Raw genomic sequence first — 17610 nt, 5'->3', positions numbered from 1 at the left:
AAAGGTGAGATTAGTGCACCCTCTGCACAGGGACAAAAGACCTAAGCACCATTTAAATCCCCCTTACACTTTATTTTGAGGGCTGAGGTCCACATCCTCAAAAGGTATTTAGGTTCCTAATGTCCACTGATTTCAATGGCCAGAAGAAGAGCTCTTGAAAGCTTCTCTCTTTCAACAACAGAAGTTGGTCCAATAAAAGATATTACCTGACCCATTTTGTCTCTCTAGTATTCTGGGACCAACATGGGTACACCACCACTGCAAATACCAATTTCAACTGAATTTGGAACATAAGTATCTTTGAGGATCTGGGCCTTACTGCATTGGTCTTGTGTTGGTTCTCTGCACACAGATAAAGTTCACCTACGGTGGAGACTGAGTGTGCTTGTGAAGCTCTTGCACTAGATTAGAGCAGCCTGAGAAATACGACTGAGCTACAGACAACTACAAAATTGCAGCCAAAAACCGGTATAGTATGAGACGTCTGGGCCTTGTCCCCCTTCCTTGCTGTCTTTTCCCATCAGAAGAAGTGGGAGTTGCATAAGACCCCTATGCTGACTCCACACCACTGGTGTAATGCCCACTCCACAGAAGTGATCCTCTACACACCAGTTACATCACTTTTAAGACCAGTTTACACTGGTGGTACAATGCAAAATTAACATATAGCACCAGAGAACCAGGACCATTGACTCTAGGTTGGGAATAAGAATGAACTTTACTGAAGAAAAATTGTTTTCATTACAAATATCCTTATGAAAATGATGAAAGACAAGAATTCACCACTCTTACTTTTTTCCAGTGTTCTCACCAGAATTGGGCTGCTCTTTCGAAGGAATGGATTGAGTAAAAGGATTTCAAAGTTATTGAAGCAGACTACGGCACAATCAGAAATGATATTCCATATGAGAGAAACAGGAAGCTTTGTCAGCTGATAAAAGCTAAACAATTTTTTCTTTTTTAAAAAATCAAACCTATTGAGACTTGATTTAGGTGAAATGCTTACAAGCTACATTGGTGGAAAGCTTAAATCCATGATTCATGCAATAAACACATGGGAAAGACAAGGCTGAAAGGTAATACATCAGCAGCAAAATATAGCTGTTGACATTTAATGTAAATGCTGCAAAACACAATGATCAATTTTTTCCTTTCAAAGACAGAGGCACAAAAACATCAAAGGTCTGATTCTGTTCTCATTCTCACTGATGTAATCAGACTTGTCTCCACCAGCGTCAATGGAATATCAACCATGGTAAAAACAGACTCAGGCCTCAGTTATCAATTTTTTATATTTTCAAGTTTGCAATATAGTTAGTTCACTATCTCACTCATGTTTACTAACCATTTAGATTTATATTGCTTTTCTCCCTGCTGGAGCCCAAAACACATTGGGCCACACTCAGCCACCCTTCCTCTCAGAGTCCTGCTGAAATGGTACTGAGCATGAGCAAGGGTGTCAGAATTCAAATGTCAGTGTTGGGTGAAATGACTGTTGTATATAAAATTCTGCTTCTTTGTGATGAAATCCAACAGCAGTTTAATCAACACACTAGAATGCTTCAGGAGTTTAGTTCAGGACGCAAATGACACTGTAACTAACGGATACTGTACGGAGAATTTAGCCACTACATTCTCATATGTAAAACAGATATTATAACAACCACCACCTCTGATATAGCGCTTTTCATCAGAAGATCTCAAAGCATTTGACAAAGGCTGTTATCTCCATCATACAGATTGGAGAACTGAGGCACACAGCAGTGACATGCCCAAGATCAACCAGCAGCCAAGCTGGGAATAGAAGGTCTCCGGAGTCCTAGTCCAGTGCTCCATTCAAGATGCTGGGATATTGCTAAAAAGTAAAATTACTAATCGTTAAAAAGTAAGTTAGCTTTGGAATGTTTTTCTTGAATATTTTTGGATCTTATTCATGGGCACTAGTAATGATTTGCAGTATTTAAACTGCATTACTCCACATTAACAGAGAAGTTTATTTTTTTGTATCTATCACCTGAGAATATTAAAAAAAATTGAAAGACAAACCCAGAAGACTAAAAGGCCAGATTCTGCTCTCATTTATATCTGACATAAATTCAAGGAAACTCCATTTATATCAATGAGGTACTTCAGAATTACACCAAATTAAAAACAACAAAGTGGAATTTTATAGATTTAAAAACCAAGAGGTCATTAGAATCATCTAATCTAACTCCTGCGTAACATAGGCCAAAGAACTAATTAAGAGCTAAGAGTATGGCCTTACATTACTCACAAAATTAATTTTAGGCAATATATACTAATGCCTCTGATTCCACAAAAGGTGGGGGGGGGGGTTGTTTTTTGTTTTTAAGAGTTTGGACTGGATAGATTTTTTTTGTTTGTTTTAAAAACAAAATACAAGCTTGATATTATTCAAGACATGAGTCAGAGCAACAGTTTCATAACACTTGTGTGGTTCAAATGGCATTGAACCAGACTAGCTGAACTCTAAAATGATTCCCAGAAGACAGGGGGAAAAATCTTGCCCATTACTGTCTATAATTTAGTAACAAGAAACATATTACTATTTATATTTATTTATTCTAGGTTACAGTAGTTACATTTCAAAATGTACAGGTTTAGGCAAAAGATACACACTGTAAATACAATAAAAGCAATAATGAAACTACATTCTCCCTAAAATCATAAAGTGAACAAAAAATTACTATTGAAATGAGTGTTCTTCGTATTTTTACAGCATTTAATAGGGTACTTAATTTAATTTACATCTGGCAATAAAATCAAAACAAAATTAGATGGCTATCTGTTCTGAGATTGGATTCAAGCTCATTTTAAGATACCATGCGCCAAGTGATTTCAGATATTCAAGCTTTGTCAATCAGCATTCATACTTTCAGGCTATTTGATGGCTAGATGGAAAATATCTTGTTTTTTTCGATAATACACAGGAGATAAAGTCACTTCTTAATTGTGCTCTGAGTAAAGGCACATGGAACATGGCTATGTCCTGAAGAGTGTAGGAAGTGCTGCATATTGTTTTACAGTGAATGTTTATCTTCTGACAGTATGTTCTATTTCTATTGTTATTGCATCATGAGCTAAAAGTTATGAAACTCAAACACTCTTGTTGATTAGTCTGTAAACTTCAATCTGGCCTTCTGAGTCCCTTTCAGCCAAAGAAACTATTTTCCACAAACTCTCATTTTCCCGAGCTAATACATGGGATTAACCGAATTTGTTAAAAAAAAAAAAAAACCCATACAAGTGGGTTTGTGACTTCACTTTTTGCAAGGTACTGTCCACCTTTATCAATCAGCCTGAGTATTTAGTTTATACAGTACATTTCCCACAGCACTCTCATTCTAATGATTTCTTGTAACTATAGTGCCATAATGCAGACCTTTGTTATGCTGCATCTAATCATCCACTGACTGGGCCTGACCTGCAGACCTTAATCATGCAAAGACCCTATTACGATCAATGGGAGTTTTCCTTGAGTAAGAACTGCAGGATTGGCTCCATTGTAATTAAAAATAAGGGTTAAAAACTGGTTCCTTGGAATTCAATGGGAATTTTTCCACTGCCTTCCATGGGAGCAGGATTTCACTCTAATGTGTTAAAATGGCCAATTGAGACCTACAGTATGTGATACAGGAAATGACTATTAATATATAGACAACAATAAAATCAATTGTATTTAAATAACTTTAAGGTTGTAACACAACTGCCACAAATACCAGGAAATTTTAGGTTCAGATAAATATATTCCATACTTAACTTTAGCAGCTCTGAAAAATAACCAAAATATTCCTTTCATAGACATTAAATGGACATCAATTAAAAATGAATGTGTCTGACTGAATTATTTTTTACCTACCATTGTTATAAGTCACACTGAAGATCAGCGTAAGTGAAAAGTATTAGACAAAATATTATTTTTCCTCTATTTTCTCAGGGCTTGGGTACACTTGAAATGCTACAGTGTAGTTCTTCAGTGTAGACAATACCTACAACCAAGCGGAGAGGTTCTCCTGTCAGTGCAGGTCTGTGGTTCTCAACCACAGGCACGTGTACCTATGGGGGTATGCAGAGGTCTTCCGGGGGGGGGGAGGGGGTACATCAACTCATCTAGATATTTGTCTAGTTTTACAACAGGCTACAGAAACAGCACTAGCAAAGTCAGTACACAAACTAAAATTTCATACAACTTGTTTATACTGCTCTATATATGATACACTGCAATGTAAGTACAATATTTATATTCCAATTCATTTATTTTATAATTATATGCTAAAAATGAGAAATTAAGCAATTTTTCAGTAATAGTGTGCTGTGTAACTTGTATTTTTAGGTCTGATTTTGTAAGCACATAGTTTTTAAGTGAGGTGAAACTTGGGGGTATGCAAGACAAATCAGACCCTGAAAGGGGTACACTAGTCTGGAAAGGCTGAGAGCCACTGTGGAAAAATTCTTCTGTCAACCTAGTGCTGTCTGCAAAGAGACTTGCGTCGGCTTAACTCTCAGGGGTCTGGCTTTTTCACACCCCTGAGCAACGTAGCTGGATCAATCTAATTTGTAGTGTGATGATCTTGTAGCGTAGACGAGCCCTCATTTTCTATACTTTGTGAATCTGACAGTACTTTTTGTGTGTAGTCAGTTTCATGCTTTCACCTGTATAGTTCCAATATCCAGTCAGTTTTCCCTGTTTGTGTGGTCACAATGCAACATGCAAGAGAATTTTTTGTTAAATAAAATAGAAAAATGTAATAGTAAAACCACAAAACTCACAAATGGATTCTGGCTTGATGCAATACCTGAAACTATATGTATCTCTTTTAAAATGACTAGTTTTCAAGTTGACTGTCTCTAATAAAATATTAATAGAACTCTTCTAAAAGCATTCTGCCCTCCTAAATGTATGTTTAGAAATGTTTACTAGTATTTTAAATAAGAACAAAGAGGCAGATTCAGGTCTTGGATGTATGTATGGGCTTCTCCTACTAACTTCAATTGGAGCAATGCAAAAAGTATCAGAATTTAATCCATAACATGAAATTACAAGAGCTATCTCAGTAGTATCATTGGGCATGTCAACCATTTTATAAATGGGCCTGTGACCAGTATATCAAGATGCCTCTTTTGGAGCTCTTGCTATTTATAAGCAGAATATTGGGAGACCTATTGATTTAACTAGGACTCTACATGGGGATCTGTTTGTTCACACAGATCAGATCTGCAGAACTGGGGCCTAAGGATGCATGTTAAAAATGCATAGCAATTTAACATGTTTTGTTTTTAAATGTAGTTTTTGTGCACTTACAGCAACTACGGCCAAATGTCAGATATTAGTGTCTTGGCCAAATTAACTTTTTGTCAAATATAACTTCTGAAATCAAATGACATTTTGGAGACATAAGAACAGGATTTACTAACAATTATCAGTTTATTAAAATTAACTTTTTAAATCAAATGTTTAAAAAATTGCTCTCAAGTGAGCCCTTGTTTGACAAATTTCAGCATAGAGTAAAACATTTAGAACTAAATTATGGAGATTGAACAATAGGCTAACTTGCTTTCAAAATACTTTTCCTTTAGTCCTAGAGAGAACTATTATATTTTCTGTCTCTGGACTTCAGGGTAATGTATTATGTTATAGTTTACTGCACTGTGTTTTGCTGTGTACTATTTTTTAAATCAATATTTTGAAGTTATAAACCTTTTAAAATAGGGCTTTATAAAATGAACAATTATGTATAATTTATAAAACATGAAACCAGTGTGTCACTATCATTTGTATGCTAAGTAAAACCTAAACTCTTCATTTAAATAAGAGGCTTGTGAAACAATCTAGTAAAAGACAGGAAATGCATAATTACGGTCAACACATCCTTCTTAACTTACCCCATTGTAGGGAAGAGAAGTCACTCAAAGCCTGCATAAGGACATACAGGAAAACCTGAGCCTGCAATCAACTGAACTCCAAATCCCTTCAGATTTCAAAGGAGTTCTGCATATAGACCAATTCTAATATCTGAAATTTGAATTTCTTGATTTGTCAGCTTGACACACATCCTTAGCGGTATTTAAATTTAAATTTAGATCTATTTTTAGTCTTCAGAAGAGAAGAATGAGGGGAGATTTGATAGCAGCCTTTAACTACCTGAAAGGGGGTTCCAGGGAGGATGGAGCTAGGCTGTTCTCAGTGGTGGCAGATGACAGAACAAGGTGCAATGGTCTCAAGTTGCAGTGGGGGAGGTCTAGGTTGGATGTTAGGAAAAAACTTTTTCATTAGGAGGGTGATGAAGCACCGGAATGGGTTACCTAGGGAGGTGGTGGAATCTCCATCTTTAGAGGTTTTTAAGCTGCGGCTGGACAAAACCCTCGCTGGGATTATTTAGCTGAGGTTAGTCCTGCTTTGAGCAGGGGGTTGGACTAGATGACCTCCTGAGGTCCCTTCCAGCTCTATGATTCTATGATTCGGTACAAACATTTAAGTTTCATTTGCCCTTTCTATTAAAAAAATCATAAATGAAGTAATATATTTTAATTGCACAGAAGCAACTCTTAGTTCCTGAATTTCCAGTCACACATGTACTTTCATTATTCACGTGCCCAAATGTCTGCAGTATTTTAGGAGTTTTTTTAACTCAAGATTTTACAGAAAAAAAGCATATAAAATGTAATGGCCAGTTCCTCATCTGGTTTTGAATTGGCACTGATTCCATTGGGGCTATGCCAGTTTACACCAGCTGACAATCTGTCCTAATGTATTTATTCTTTCATAGGAGTCTGTAAGACAACAAGTACTATTTTCTTAAGAAACTAGAATGTTTCTTTACTCCACTCTGAAGCAAAAACCTTAGGGAAATCAAAGAAAATCAAAGGGAAATCTAGACTCCAATATGCTATGCCCCAAACATGTGTAGAATTCCTATTGGGCTCTTTCACAAATGAAATTTAATTAACTGTTGTGTTTAATGAATACATTTTTTAAAGCAAGGCTCATACTCCTAAAATAAAAAAGGCAAGACTATTTAATTAGCAGGAAGTCAGGGTGGGGGTCAGACTTTATATACTAAAATTTCAGCTCAGAGCAAATTTTAATTCCATGAAAATATTAATTTCAAGTAAAAATATTTTGAAAATAGGAGCTTATAGCAGAAATTGTGACAACCTTAACTGTAGCTGTATGAACATATCACCATACAAACAAAATATTTCCAGTTTCTCAGAAATACTTTCAATCTGTATTATGCAACCGTAGTCCAGAACTCTATTCAGTTACAAAGATGTCAAGTGCTGGCATAAACAATTCAAATATACACTCAACTCTAATGTTAACATAAAAAGGTCAATTTTTCTGCAGCACATCACATCTTTTTAATTCATAATATAAAGCAGCAAGATAGATACTTTTATTTAATTATACAACCAAGATGATTGCATATTTTCCAGGAGTATAAAAGCAGACTTCTTTGTCTCACATACCATATTTATACCAAAACAATGCAAGTGGAGAAATCTTTTCTCCCCCAGGAGGAATATAATTCTTGAAACCAGAACACAAGCTGACGGGCTAGCTTGTATGAAACAACATTGGATTGGACTTCAAAGGAGCGATACTGATTTGCACCAGCTGAAGATCTGGTGCAACATGTTTTGGAGGCAGACAGAGCAACTGACCAAACTAAAACCATTTACACATTCCAACATTTCTGTTGCAGAGATATCCTGAATATTGTGTAGTTCTCATGTGGAAATACTGTTAAGTGCTACATCTCTAATCTGAAACATTTTCCCAACAATAAACTGGGTGCCTTTGAACTAACCTACCCTAAAAAGGGTACCATCTTAAAAAGCATCATCCCTACACACATCAAAATATGTATGTTCCACCACTATTATTTTCTGATAATTTGTTAACATTCACAGTAATTTACAAGGTAAAATCAAATAATGCGTTGGTGGTGAAAAGGTTTTTTGAATCAGAAAGTATGTTTTTGTTGTTGCTGGTAATAACCAAAGTCAGAGTGCTGTTTATGAAGACTGTTAAATTTCAAAGGTCAGTTTCATTAAAAAAAATCTCATCCAGCTTCAATGCTAAATTTTTTTTTTCAAGGTTCTTATGATCTACCAAAGGCACAGAAGTTCGAGAGAAATTAAATTGACTACAACACTGCAGAGTTATTATCCAGTTACAAGAGATTTCTAATCAGTATATAAAAGTCTGTATAACACAGATGAACAAATTCCGCTCAACTCTTGAAGAAATTTGTTTTCAAATGCCTAATTGCTCCATTTTTAAAAAAAGGTAATGTTTCTGAGCATGCTTAACATATTAAATAAGTGACCATGTTCTACATAAAAGAAACCAGTCACTGCTAGAAGCATCTTTTGCATGCATGGTAAAATCTGTAGAGTTGTCATGCTTTAAATATGCTGCTCATATTATAATTCTAGATGTATATATTATATATATTAAAGCTACACATACTAGAAAGATTTTTTTAAATCATCAGTTAATCTTCCCTGAAAGATCTTAACTTTTAAACAGACAAGGACAAGTTTGTTAAATTCCAGCCAAATGCAAAGTAACTCAGGGTTTAAATATACCTATAGTTTCTAACAACTTGAGCTAAAAGTGTACATATTTCAGACTAGGGAGATTTCTATCAAATTAATATAAAAATGTCTACCCAAATTATACAGAAAGGTGATCTTTCAAAGAAACTTTCACTATTGGATATTAAAAAATTATCTCCTACATAACCTTTCAAACAGTCCCTCTGAAAACACACAGCTCTCAAACCTGTGTTAAAAAACATAAAAGCCATCATATACAACTATACCTTTTTAAAAAATGGTATAGGAAAATTGGCTGGGATGGGAATAATATTAAAACACCATGGTTTTATTTTTAAAACAAGTAAAAATGATTTGAGTTATTAATATAGGGCCTGATCCAAAGGCTACATAAATGGATAGAAATCCCACTGACTGCACCAGGATTGGATCACGCCCACAGAATACACAATGGTACTTCTAACTGGAGGAAAAAACTTTGTTGAAATGATCTAAATAAAAATTCAGAAGTCCCCATGACTTAAAAAAATGAAATTCTAAGAGCCCCAAAAGACTTGTTCCATTCTCTTTTCTTAAATGACATCTAGGTAGAGACTTTTAGTTCCCATTATTACAATTTTAACTTTATTTGCATCAGAAACATCTCACCAATTCTAAGGGATATAAACTATATAAATGAATATTTTTGGTAACTAAGGGGAAATTATTCTCTTATGAATACCCAGCTGTAAAGGCATCAGAAAATCACATGTATTCTGGCAATCATGAGAATTAGCTATTTCTTTTATATATAGTTTAATGCTAATTTAAACATCAAGTTTCAAGCCTGACTACTCAGGATAATTAATTAACAAAACCCACAGTCAAAGGTTATAATATTATTTAAACAAAACTAATGCTATGGCATTCCCAATCACAGGTAAGTAATCATTTCAACAGCAGTCAGACAGGTGGCTCAGAAAATGCTCTTGCTTTATGATCCACTAGCAAACAGTGCATTAAGTCCACCACAATGTTTACCAATCTGAATGTCAGACATCAGTTTTAAGTTCCTGGGTCAAGAATCAAATCCACCTACAATGTTCGCTTATCTCAGGACTGACACTGCTCTTTTAATTTCAGCATGAAAGACATAGTTTGACCATACACACACGCACATGCACGCGCACACGCACGCACAGAAAGCACCAAAGTTTTGTCTGTGTGCATATGACACACACAAAGTGCGTGTGTATACATAACCATATAAGAACAAAACTGGTGTTTTCTCTAAATATGAATGTTGTATGCAATAGAGCAATTACATTAATAGCAGCTCTAGTGAGAAAATGAACTGTAAAATGGGACATGACTATCAACTATTCAATACTATTGAACACATTTGGTATGTATGGCTAATCTTTAGGATAGGCTTATTTACGACTTCTGCCAAAAAAAGGAGGAGGATGAAAGGGCAGAGAAGTTTAAAATGCAGAATTTAGGTATGAATGGATATTTAAGCATGTATTAATTGTAACATATAGTCAGGTTCACTAGGATTCCTTAAGTCTTTAAATTTAAAACTTATATTTCCTTGTATCAACTTTTTGGCATGCAAGAGGAACATATAGGTGAATACATGGATTGCTTCTACTATAACAAACATAGCTCTACCATTCCAAGGATATTTAAGAAGGATTCTAATTTATATCTTGCCAAGCTTTGGTGACAGGAGACTTGTTTTGTAGTTGTGTGTGTGTGTGTGTGTGTGCGTGCGCGTGTGTGTGCGCGCGCGCACGCGCATACTTTGCTCTGTTTTTTAAACCATATACAAGTTTTCTTTAAATAAAACATTTACATCATGATATTAAAAACCCATCAAGGAAAAAAAATACTTGCACGGCGAAAAGCAAATTTTGTTCTTAGCACAATCCAAGGTAATGTCAAGATATGAAAAACTAAGTTTTTGATTGATTCAAATCATGCTCTGCAATATTCCCATTCTCTGGAAACATAGCTGGAAAATTGTTATTAAAAGTCGCAGGAAACTCTAATGTAGTGTCAACATTTTGATAGCTCACATAAGAATTAAAGGACTGCTGTGGAAGTACTTGGCTATCAGCCATCTGCATGTATGCCCCTGACTGTGTGGTAGGGGGAATTCTCTGGCCAACTAGTTGGATTTTAGGTTCCCTGGGCTCCAGTTGTTGCTTGCTTTCTTCATCCGTGTCAAGACGGGTTAGCTTTTCTATCCACATGCGAAATTTCTCTTCTGTCTGCCTCTGCATCTCGGCAAAGCAGTTCATGGCCTCTTCCAGGACATTGCCTATGCAGTTCCTATCCCACACGGTGCCCCTGTCAAGCAATCCTGGAATTTCCCTGGTCGCTCCTCCAGATCCCCCAGCACGACTGAAGCCAGCTTTAAAGACATTGAGGCCATTTGATAAGACATCATTAAGTAAGAACATTATAGTGTTTATTAAGGCATGCTAACTCAGGAAAACAGTATAAACTTTTCTAACTGTGGCCACCTGGATACAATATTGGGGAAGCAATCTGCAGCCTCCAAATTAACAAGAAGCATTTACTTCAAAGTAAAAATCCAATGGGCACCATAGAATTACTTCAACTTCTTGGCTTTAAAAATATTTTATTCTATATTTTTCTGGTAATTCTGCTGTCACAATGTGCTTGTAGGTTTTGGAAACCAAATTTAGACCCATTTCCATAGAAACTTTTGATGCTTGCACAGTTGATTCAAAATCAAAACATCATACAATATCTAAGGATTAATGCATACCTCTGTTAAACTGCAATACAAAAATGTCAGATTTTAATGGATAAATCTCAATAATTATACAGATTTTACTTAAATAGTTTCACCTCCTACCAAAGGATGGGTAGACACGTACACAATTGTACACATGATAACAGAGATAGAGATCGATACTAAAATTGTACTGTTTCAAGTAGCAAATCCCAAATTTTAGCCCTGTCAAGCCTTTACTTTTAAAACACTAGACACTAAAAGAAGAATAAAATGTCACAAAAAACCCTCATCTTGTAAGTAATATGTATAAGTAACACCATGCTGCTATATGAGGGAAGGAGGACTGAAAGCAGCTTGTATTTTTCTGATGGCAGGAAAGACTAACCACACCACAAGGATTTCATGCAAGGCCTGAGCCTGCCCTGCTCAAATTGATATCAATGGTAAAACTCCCATTGACTCAAATGGGAGCAAGATTGGACACTTTTTCTCCATTGTTGCAGAAAACTGGCATTTTGTTTCTAGGAAACCCTCTTTCCTGAAACTATTTGCTCTCCCATTCCCAGTGAGGTGCTAAAATGCCTGTCATTGGAAGGGTCAGGAACAAAGTAAGCAGAAAAGCTCATCTTAGATTTTACCTTCTAAACAAATAAGGCAGCAGTAAGGTATCTATGCTTTAGTGCTCAGAAACATCTCAAATACCGCCTCAAAAAAAAAAAAAGTTAGTTATATGAGGATCTGAACCTGTCTGAGGAAAAGTCAACAGCGTGTACCTGGGAATATGTTGTCCTAATACATAAAGGATTACTTCATTTAGATGTTTTCAAAACTAAACAGGATCACAGTAAGCTACTAAAAACAGGTAATTAACCAAGAGTTTATTATTTAAATTTGTATTTATTAATAAATTATAAAAATTAAGTAATTTAATTAGGTGGCATTTTTCATGCAGCTAAATTTCTGGAAAAGTCCATTTGGATGTTTACAATTTTCCTGATAAATGTTATGACTTGCTATAAAATATGGGTGCCCTAGTAAAAAGAAAACCATTATTGTTTACATAATCCATAGGTTACCATATTTTAGGAACAACAGAAAATACCTTTAATGCAGAGAAATCACTGGACCATGTAGATCAAAGATTTACTGATAATGAGATAAGGCACTAACACCTTATTGGAACTTCATCTCTTATAGGAAGTTACAGTGTCATTTAAACAATACATTGTTTCTGAGGACCCATTTTTCTGTAGAAGAATCGTTAAGTTTTGGATGGTTACCAAGATTTAAGATTATTCTGTTTTTATTTTCTATTAAGGCCTGGCTAGGTATAGTTAAGGGTCACAGAGCATTTCCACTATGAGCCCTGATTTTAAGGGCTTATCACTCATCTGTTTTCATACTAAACAGGTTAAAACTAAGCATTCAAGTTCTCTATTGAAAAACAATCTCAATTCTATTGGCTGCATGTTAGTTAAAACAAGGTTGTGATTAGGAAGTATAAATACAAATGGCACCTTCTTGCACAACAGATCTGCTTCCTGTGTGTATTCAGGGTCACAGCTATTTACTGACAAAGCTAACATTTTCTTCTTTTTTCTTCCAGTTAGTATTCAGCTCACTCTTATTGTATTGGCCTGCAGGACTATTTATGCTTGCTCATCAAGGGCCTGATCCAAAGTTCACTGAAACCAATGGGAGACTTCAAAGGGTTTTGGCTCAGACCTCAACAACTTGTTAACTAAATTCTATTTGAACAATCCTTTTTTATTTTATTACTGGTGGTGATGGATAAGAAATAACCCAGATTCACTTTCGAAACACTGGGTGAATTTGCAGGGCTATAAGTTAGAAAAAACATGCTTTTTAAAAAAATTTTATAACTGAATGAATTTGATATGATAGCTGTCGAGACCCAAATATGTAATTCTACATCATTTTTAAAGAGGCACTATTCAGAGTATAATTGTACTTTAACTTAATAGTAGCAGCAAATATAGCAATCCATCAGTTTGAGATACATCTTTTGAACGTCTAACTAAAAGATGTTTTATCATTTTCTACATGAAATTTTACAGGATGCTAGTTTGCAACATGCCTCTGTCAATCTTAATTTTACTGGTGGCTTTGCATGCCATAAAGTCTAGTTCCAAGGTGCTTTTTGCATGATATTAAAACAATATTTGTCTAATGGATCTCTCGTACTCTATAAACTGAAAACTTTATAGCTTCTGAATCTGGCTAGGACACCGAACTGCCTCGGAATCTTTAATGACCATAAAGGGATCAGAATATAAATACTATGTGCCTCATCTGAAACATGGCAGCTCCAGCAAAATAACATCTCTCAGCACTACACTCGGGCAGCGGTTTCAGCACTGATTTAGGAGGTTAGAGCACCAGCTACTGAAATCTATGTACAGTAGATACCTCTTATTAGCATATCTTAGTTGCCAGCAAAAAGTTGCTGTTATCAAGCAGTTGCTAATAAGCGGAAGGCAGCAGCCAAGGAAGGAAGTGCTGGAGGGCTGCAGCCTGGAGGCCAGAGCTTTCCATAAGAAGTGGGGGTGCTGGGCCTCATGGAGCTGCACATTAACTCTTGCTGAGCTCTCTGGGGTTTAGGGCTCAGCAAACCACAAAGCTTCCTTCCCTGTGTGGAGTCCCCTAGCAGGGAACAGCCCGTAGAGTGCAGGGGGAGGTACCGTGCAACTCCAGCATCTGGGCTACAGTACCTCTCCCTGCTACTGCTGTGCCCACAGCCTCCCCTTCCAGCCCACAGCCCCCTACCTCCTGTGTGGTCCCTGCATGCAGGCAAGTCTGAAAGGCTGCACACCCAGACGGAAGTGCTGAGATGAGTTGTATTTTTGCATTGCTGCAATCAGAGAAGGCAAGTCCCAGCACCTCCTCCTCAGACTGCAGGCGCAGCCTCACGAACCCACCTGCCCAGGGATGCTCAGCACATCCCAGCACTTCCTTGTGCGGCTGCAGTCTCACAAACCTGTCTGCAGGTGGCATCTTTCTTCCAAAAAATGTTGCAAATAAGTGGCATGCCATTGTTAATATCCAAATCGATGTTAATGGGACGGGATTGATTCTCAGCAATATGTTGCCATTAACCAGAAGCTGCTAATATCAGGATTGCTATTAAGCTGAATCTACTGTGCATGTTCTTTAGGTCTCCCACCCAAGTAACTAAGATCAATGTTGTTTAATTTATGAGATCTGGCAAGATCAGTTAAAGATGGTGCGCTGCATCTTGACCCTCGCTATTAATAATGGGTCTCTCACTTGTTGATACACTCAACTGGTACTTTTAAGCAAAATTCCATACTTTACAGCTAAATCCTTCAAAACAGATTTTTAAATATATCTGCTCTTGAGAAATCATCCTTCTCAGTTATTCTCTTTGGGGGAAAATTAATTTCTTGGCAGAGGGCCAACACAAGAGGCAGGCACAAAGTTTAGGTGAAACTGAAATGGTTCATAGGCTTTGTAATGGCCCTCTGCACAGGTGTAAATTACATTATTTGTTAGAAATCCCTGCATACTAAAAAATCCAGGTAATTTACACACATGAAATGGCAACTTTTCCAACTTTACTATTTCAGCTTTTAACACTACCCCTCCCCGCCCCCCATATGTTAGCCTAAAACATGGATTAATACCTTTTTTAACATTAAAATCTGTTTTTGACTTGTAAGAGAGCACAGTAGTGTCTGGAATAACATTATGGTTTTTATATTATAATTTTATAGTTTAAGAAGAGGCAAATTGTTTTAAGCCAAATATTGATTCCTAGGTTCATTTTGCATGCCAAGGTTTTTTTTTCATTTACAGCTAGTTTGTATGGTTGAATTTAAAATGGACCAAGAACAAAACCCTAAACAATAACTACTGTTTCATATTTTATCAGTGCCAATTACCGAGCATCCTCTTTTGCCCCAAATGAATGCTATCTAGTATCCAAAGATTGTTTAGGTATCTTATATGCCAATATTGATGTTCAATCTTTAAAATACAATAGAGGTGTCTTAATTTGCATTTATTAGCAAACGATTGTGGTTTACTGAACTGGAGCCCAATTCAATGCCCATTGAGAGAAATGGAAAGATTCCCACTAACTCCAATGAGTGTAGGATTGTACTTATAGTGCATAAAGGAACAAACAATGTAAAATATTCAAGAATACCAAATCACCGAATGTACTTTTCTAATATATGCCCACTAATCTAGCTATAATTGTAATGAAGTATTAGTAATGAAACCTCATAACACTTGGCTATTCAGTCTTTGCTGAGAAGTAAAATAAAACTGCTAATATTTTAATAAGAATTATCAGGTTTGCAAAGTAGCAGTGAGAATTGATATTCTATCACAAAATAGTTTGATTCAGAAATTGTGTGTATGAGTGAAGGGATGAAAGCTAGTAAGACTGCTTATGTTTATGGCATCATTATATGTTTAATGGGACATTTTTCTTCTTAACTTAGTAATCATCCCAAACTCACTGCAAAACCAATCATATTGTGGGGTTCAAAAAGTACTCAGCACTCTTAAAATGGAAGATGTTCAGTAAAACCCTTTGGCATGAAAGACCAACTGTATCTTACTATATTCTTAAATACATCACTTTAATTTTCAAGCTACCCACAGGTGTGAAACAAACCGTTTTTCATGTAACTGTAAAATAACTTCTTACATGTTTTGATAGGGGATAACAGGAGGAATATTTTATTCTCTTACTGCATCTCTACATATATGTGCTAAGAAAAACACCTATAGCAAATGTTATAATCTTGGAGTATATTTGTTGGCATAGCTATTTTTCAAGCTTATAATAGACATGTCTAGAAAAGTGTCTATGATAAGCTGCTAAACCAATCTTGAAACAATAACTCATCAGTGCAAGAGCGTGTGACACTGATGGTTACACTGCTTACTTGTTAGTGTCATAACTCATTTGCATAAAGAGGTACAGATTTTTAAAAAAATAAGTGAACACATTTGTTCATTCTTATATCTGCCTTGATAGATGCACAGCAGTTTCTTGTTACTGAAGTTCAGCAGAAGCAATTAAACCTGCAGCTGATGAGCTATACCCTGACCCTTTTGTCACCAACATGGATAAATATGGGCTGAACTTGGCCTTCAGGCTGCATTTTGGGCTGCCCTGTACTAGTACCTGAGTGGTCATTCATTTTTAAAATCTTCAGAGGGTCCTGTTCACAACACATCTACAGTGCTGAGCTGACTCTCTATCAAGTCAAATAATTCTGAATTTAACATAACCAGTTCACCCAATTCAAAGAAAAATCCAGCAGAATGAAATATTTATTTTAAGAAAAGGTAGTCATATCAGATCATTAGTGAGCTACCTACAATGGGAGAGCTGGGACACCAGGTCAGATTCAAGGCTCAAGTACACCTATTAAATCTATTCATTTTCACTAACCTACATATAGCAATAGGATGGGTTCTGGACCATCTTTCTCATGGATATTTACCTCTTCTTCAACAAGGTTCTCCCACAAACCAAACTAAATTTTTCTTATTTATCGGAAAACTGAAATGTGAAAGAATATATTCTAATCACTGCACCTAATTATCAAGGATTCATTATAAAGATGATGTCGTAAACATATGAATTTAAAAAAAAAAATCAATGAGAAACCCATTGTTTAGTGTCAGTCAGATGAAATGGCCTATGAAATAAGATATGCAGGTCAGTGTTGTCCCTTTATTGTTTTGTATTCTCACTCCTAGTTTGACATGTAAAATTAGGCCCTGATGCAATGTCCAGTGAAATCAGTGATAGTCCTTCCATTGATTTCAGTTGGCACTGGATCAGGCCCTTTGAATGCAAGCATTTCAGGGCCAGAACCAAGGGCCAGATTTACAAAGGTATGTAGGCACCTAAAGATGCATCCAGGTGCCTAGTGGGGATTTCAAAAGTTCCTATTCACCTAACTTTCATCGTAATCAGTGGGAGTTAGGTGCCTAGGTGCTTTTGAAAATCCCACTACGGCTTATCTGCAACTTTAAGAACCGAAATACCTTTGAAAAGCTGGCCCGGGTCTATTTATTTGTTCTGAAGGGCCTATTCCCAAGCCAACTGAAATCAATGGGAGTCTTCAATGGGCTTTGAATCAGGCCCCAGGTGCTAAGAACACTCTAAAAATAATAAATGAGACAAGTGATTGTCAAAGCTATTGGTTCAGTTGTACTACTTTAATTAGTAAAAACAGCTACTGAACCACTATGAAATTAACTTTTTT

General features: G+C 36.1%; 1 protein-coding gene across 3 annotated transcripts in view; it reads right to left on the bottom strand.

Annotated features, from left to right (window-relative positions):
* Positions 1 to 17610, bottom strand: part of ARK2N (arkadia (RNF111) N-terminal like PKA signaling regulator 2N) — a 62923-nt gene that overhangs the window by 23457 nt on the left and 21856 nt on the right. The window contains exon 3 of one of the 3 annotated variants that reach the window (XM_067545370.1): positions 10362 to 10984. The exons of the other annotated variants lie outside the window; for them this stretch is intronic. Coding sequence (XP_067401471.1) covers positions 10524 to 10984 — 461 coding nt within the window. The 3' untranslated portion in view covers positions 10362 to 10523. Of the gene's footprint in view, positions 1 to 10361; positions 10985 to 17610 lie in introns of those variants that run through there. 3 annotated transcript variants of the gene reach the window in all.

The sequence above is a fragment of the Emydura macquarii genome, unplaced genomic scaffold (assembly GCF_026122565.2).
Source record: "Emydura macquarii macquarii isolate MOO-44397 ecotype Brisbane River unplaced genomic scaffold, CSIRO-AGI_Emac_v2 contig_1045, whole genome shotgun sequence".
NCBI lineage: Eukaryota > Metazoa > Chordata > Testudines > Chelidae > Emydura > Emydura macquarii.
Note: the sequence above shows the minus strand (reverse complement) of the source record. Positions and strands in the feature narration are given on the sequence as shown.